This window comes from Thunnus maccoyii, chromosome 2 (genome assembly GCF_910596095.1).
Source record: "Thunnus maccoyii chromosome 2, fThuMac1.1, whole genome shotgun sequence".
In the NCBI taxonomy this organism is placed as follows: Eukaryota; Metazoa; Chordata; class Actinopteri; order Scombriformes; family Scombridae; genus Thunnus; species Thunnus maccoyii.
Genome location: NC_056534.1, coordinates 37,457,447 through 37,462,431, shown reverse-complemented (window position 1 = coordinate 37,462,431; position 4,985 = coordinate 37,457,447). Strand labels below are relative to the sequence as shown.

Below are 4,985 nucleotides of genomic sequence, written 5' to 3'. Positions count from 1 at the left end.
AACATTCAAGAAAACATTTTATTTCTTTTATGAAAAGAAAGGTAAAGTTTGCTAGTCGTTTGCTGTTACAAAATAGATATAATTTACAATACAGATGTTATGAAAAGTCTTTAGAAATACAAAAATACAAAGTTCACTACATGAATTACAGTACAAAAAAACACACACTGCCTCATTTGTCAATCAAAGTCCTGAAAGACTGCATTAAAAAAAAACATTTGAAAAAAATCTGACATCAAACTCATTCATAAAAAGAAAAATGACATATTCAGTACCTCAAACTACAACCGGATATGTTCTGTTAACATGATGGATAGTGACAGGAAGTATTGTAATAATTGCACTGGGATGAATTTTCCCTGATTCCACATGATTTAGCTTACAAGTGCAGGCACATTCTTGTCTTTAAAACTCCTGATGCAGCTGGATGGTAGTGATTAATAACATCTGCAACTTTATTTGCAAGAAATATAATCTTTAAAACAATAATTTATTGGGCTTATACTTACAAGTGATGTCATTGCAGCTGATTTGTTGTCAGTCTAACGATGTCATGACATAAGGGAAACAACAGCATGTTGTTTTTGCTGTGACAGCTTTTCTGTAGATGCTAGAATGTCATTTGAAGAATTGGACACCAACCCCAACAACTCTCAATTTGGTATCAGATAACCAATATCTGTCATTTCAAAACCGGGGGATTTTGGTTTTGTGGTTCCCTCCCTCCCACATATATGCCACAGCATTCTTCAGAGCAAAAAGTTAAGCATAAGAACCACTCTTCTCTTTCCTGTAACCTCCCCGTAGGTCTCGTCTGCATCACGTACGCAGATATGTGTCGGGTGCTCTATGCAATTTTATCATAGCAAATCTAGCGCACCTTGGGCCTTCGAACCAGCAAAATCCAGGTGTTTGCAGATGGACAGATTACACAATGCACATATTGGAAATATTTGCGCTGTATTTAAGGCACTTGAATGAGAAAAAAAGGAAAAGAAATGAACCCAGCAAGTCATTTTCAGTCACAAGAGTCTTTGGGTTCATCCTTCCAGACTTTGATACAAACTACAGAACCACAGGAAAAAAAAGTCCAAGGCTGCTTCTCCATTCACAATGGTTTTTCAGTGCAAATTAGTTAAGGAAAGGCTACATCTACACATACAAACGTTGCTTTTTCACATTCGAGTGGCTTCCTCATAGCCTTTTGTTCCATATTCATTGATATGGTTATGTTGCCATAACTGCACCACTTATGGTGCAGATGTGTGTTAGATGCCTCCATATTTCATAAACCGTCTGTTTCTGGCTTACTCAAAATTCGAGACTACCAGAAATGGTTCCTTTTTATCAAAGGTGTGCTACATGTCCTCTGTTTAGTGGGACACCCGTTCATATACTTCAACTCAATCAGAGAGTCTATGTTCTTAAGGCTTGAAGAGTTTGGGATAGAGGGCCTTAATGGGAGATGGGGTGGTGATAACGTTCCCAGAGGAGATCGTAGTCTCTAGTCCCCCTTCTAACTTCTGGGAGGCCACCTCGGTTTTACTGAAACTACACTCCAGGAATGGCATCCCAATCTTTTTCACCTGACCATCTCGAGTCATGAGACACGGCCGACAGAGCAGCCTCAGAATGGCTCTCCTCATGTCCTTGCTGGTCAGAGTATAGATGATGGGGTTGAGGAGTGAGTTGACCATGGCGACTCCCAGGAAATAATCAGCCTTGTAGAGCAAGCGGCAGCTGCGAGTGGGGAAGAAAAAATCCAAGAGGAGGAGGAGGAAGAGGGGCAGCCAGCATGCAATGAAGACACCCAACACAATGGTGACTGTCTTGAGGAGGGCGATGTACTTCTGTGACTTCCTCGCTAAGCCCTTTCTCATGCTGCCTGACAGGCCCATCCGCTGACGCTGCGTGTTGCTGCGGACAATGCGGAAAACCCTGGCATAAAGGACCACGATGGCAAGGAGCACTGCACTGAACACAGATACGCAGCAGAGGATGTAGCTCTTGGCATAAAGTGGGAGAACTGTTGAACACTGGTTCAGTCTGTGGATGCAGTTCCATCCCAGGATTGGTAGGACCCCCAAAAACCCTGCAAGGGCCCAACTTGCACCGATCAGTGCCAACATCCTTCCCCGCTTTGCCCCATGGTATGGCCTCATAGTCACCATAGTAACATGACGTTCAATTGCAATGGCCAGCAGACTAATGACAGAGGCAGCCAGGGTGATGAAGACCCCTCCCTCCCTGAGGAACCATAGCAACGGCGTCAGTTTTAAAGTATAAGGTCCGGACATGATGATGTTTGCCATGTAGGCAATCCCAGCCAGTAGGTCAGACAGAGTCAGGTTTCCCAGGAGGTAATACATGGGCAGGTGGAACTTCTTGTTCCTCCAAATGGCAAGGAGAACCACAGCGTTCTCCAGGACGATGAGGAGACACACCACCAGGAACGCAATGCCCTCAGGTTTGAGCCCTTCACGGTAGCGGTCTCCCTGCAGCTTGCCCGTGTGGTTGTAATGCTCCACAATGACAGAGTTGTCCTGGTACTCCCAGAAGAACTGCAGGTAGCCATGAGAGGAGGGAGTAGGGGAGAAAGGGGGTATGGGTGTAGTGGGGTGACTCCCTACATGAGCAGAACTTGAGGCCTCCATGCTTGATGTTGCTTTTCTTGTATTCTGCTTGCAGTCAGTGGCTACAAAGTCATTTTTGTTGACATACTTTTGGCAGTAAGAGCTGAGAGGAATTTGTTCAAGTACAAAAAAATGTCTGAGGTCCTTCAGTACATGGAGGGATTATGTGAGGTTGATACAATATAATCCAACAGAATCCCTTGGTGATTTCTGTTTCACCAGAGGACGGTGCTCTTGAGCTCTGTTTGTCCTGATTAGAAGGTTCAGACCCTGCAAAAAGAGGGAAAAAGAGCATGAAAAAATGAGTGATAGGAAGAATGCTGAACCACAGTTGAGACCCTGACCTTCCATGAATCACTTGAAAACATCAAACATAAACTGTTAAAACTCTTAAAAGTGCAGATACACTGACAAAGTGGACATTCATACATCTTCAGTGCTATATTATACTGGTGTTTTGTGCATTTAGTGACAAAAAATACAACGAGTTAAAACAAATCATGAATCATAATACCACAGAGAAGAAAAGTGTGGGATGGTAATACCGTAAATGGAGAGACATATGCAATAAACCAAATGTTTGGTGGATTAGTTGAGTGCATACACTCTCTTGTGATATTTGAGTGGGATGATATGTTACGGCATCCTGACATCTGTTAAAACAGATGAGTAATTATTGCTGCTTGTATCACGGAGCAGAATGTGATACTAAAGGCCAGAGGGACTGTCAAACAAACATTTAGTCTCTCTAGATGTGTTTAAAGTGTATGTCGGTCATTGTAAGGTCGTTAGACAAGAACCATCTCAACATGTGCACTTAATTTGACACACATGCAGCTGCTTTTCCCCTCCAGCATCACAGTTCCATTTTCACAGTGTAGGTGAGGTGTGTTTGAAGTAACCCCGCACATGCAACTGTGCTTTAAACATAAACCTTCAACGTAAAAGACAGAAACAGCATTTACAAACCATAATCATGCATAAGCTAAAGGTTGCGGTCCCATAATCTTTGCTGACTCTGTTTTATTGAAACAATCAAGGGTGATTAGAGTTGCATTCCTTTGAGTTTCAGTTGTGTGAGGGAATGTTATTCTCGCTTCTTGAGTCATATGTTAACATTTAACAAATGGACTGAAGAATTTAGCCCGTTATATCTGTTGCCAAGAATTTGGGAAATTAATGTAACTTGGCCATTTTGGCACAAGCAGTTGAAGCTAAAGTCCCTCCACAGTAGAGACTGAATCTACACCAGCAAATTAAAATATGAATGGAGATCATGAATCAATACGGATATCCCACTTTCAGATTGTTCATGAAAAGAGCTGATTGTGAAAAAAGTATGTTATATTTTCATGCAGCAGCATTTTTGCTTAAAATAACGGTTTTTCTTCCAAAAAAATTGTGTTTTTCTTTGCATTTAAAGAAAGAAAATCCATCGTCAAGTTTCTTTTCCTTGTGACTTTTCTACCCCGTAATGCTTTTTGTACTTTACAATCTTCTAAATCAGATTAAATTTCCCTCAAAGTTTTAGCAGTCTTTCTTTCCAATACGAGCTGTTTTAAACATTAAAGAATTCATATTAACCAAATCACAAACACTCTTAAAACTCTAAATGCAGTCATTCTGTCCTCTATACACACAACACAAATGCAACCATATCAACAATATCTTAAAACAGATTTTTCCAGTAGAAGCATCACTTTTTACATCAGAGGAATCACAAAGAAATTACCTTGAAATTGTTTCAGTGTTGCCTTTATCCGCTTCTTCATCTGCTTTTCAGAGGGGAGAATCCAACTACCAAGTGACTAATAGTCAAACTGACAGGGCAGAGCGAGTGCAGTAAGACCTTAGTTGAAACATGCTACAGCTAAAGGGGGTTGGTCTTAACACAAACTCTGTCTATGCTCTCTCTCTCTGCTCTCTCTCTCTCTCTCTGCATGCACACATAGATACAGGACACTAAAGTTAAAAAACTTAAAGACTGACAGGTGAGAAGAAGCTGCAGTGATAATTACATTATGTCCATCAGTGCATTGAGTGGTTCTGATTACTCTGCCACAACAGTCGTAGCTGTGAGACTTCTTTACATTTCAAAGTTTGCGTTACTTCATTGACCGACAGGCTAATGTCAAACTAATGTCTCCCTGATATCATCATCAAGTCTCCTCTCTTCTGTTTGAAATGATGGCACGATAGCAGCCAAAGAAAACTTTGCTTACACGCTCTTTTCAGATGTTCCCTATAATGTGTGAGGTCTATATGCAGAATACAGTTTACCACAAAAAGATCCTCATTGCACACACAGTCCTTTTGATAAACAGATGTTGCCAATGTCACCAGTTGGGAAAC

At 41.3% G+C, this 4,985-nt stretch overlaps 1 protein-coding gene across 1 annotated transcript; it reads right to left on the bottom strand.

Moving 5' to 3' along the window:
* On the bottom strand, window positions 1–4,453 carry s1pr5b (sphingosine-1-phosphate receptor 5b). Its single transcript, XM_042388399.1, has 2 exons — window positions 4,366–4,453; window positions 1–2,903 (listed from the first exon to the last, which is right to left on the bottom strand). Exon 2 carries the CDS (start codon window positions 2,652–2,654, stop codon window positions 1,425–1,427), a length of 1,230 nt encoding a protein of 409 aa, XP_042244333.1. The 5' UTR covers window positions 2,655–2,903; window positions 4,366–4,453; the 3' UTR covers window positions 1–1,424.
* Window positions 4,454–4,985: the final 532 nt, after the last annotated feature.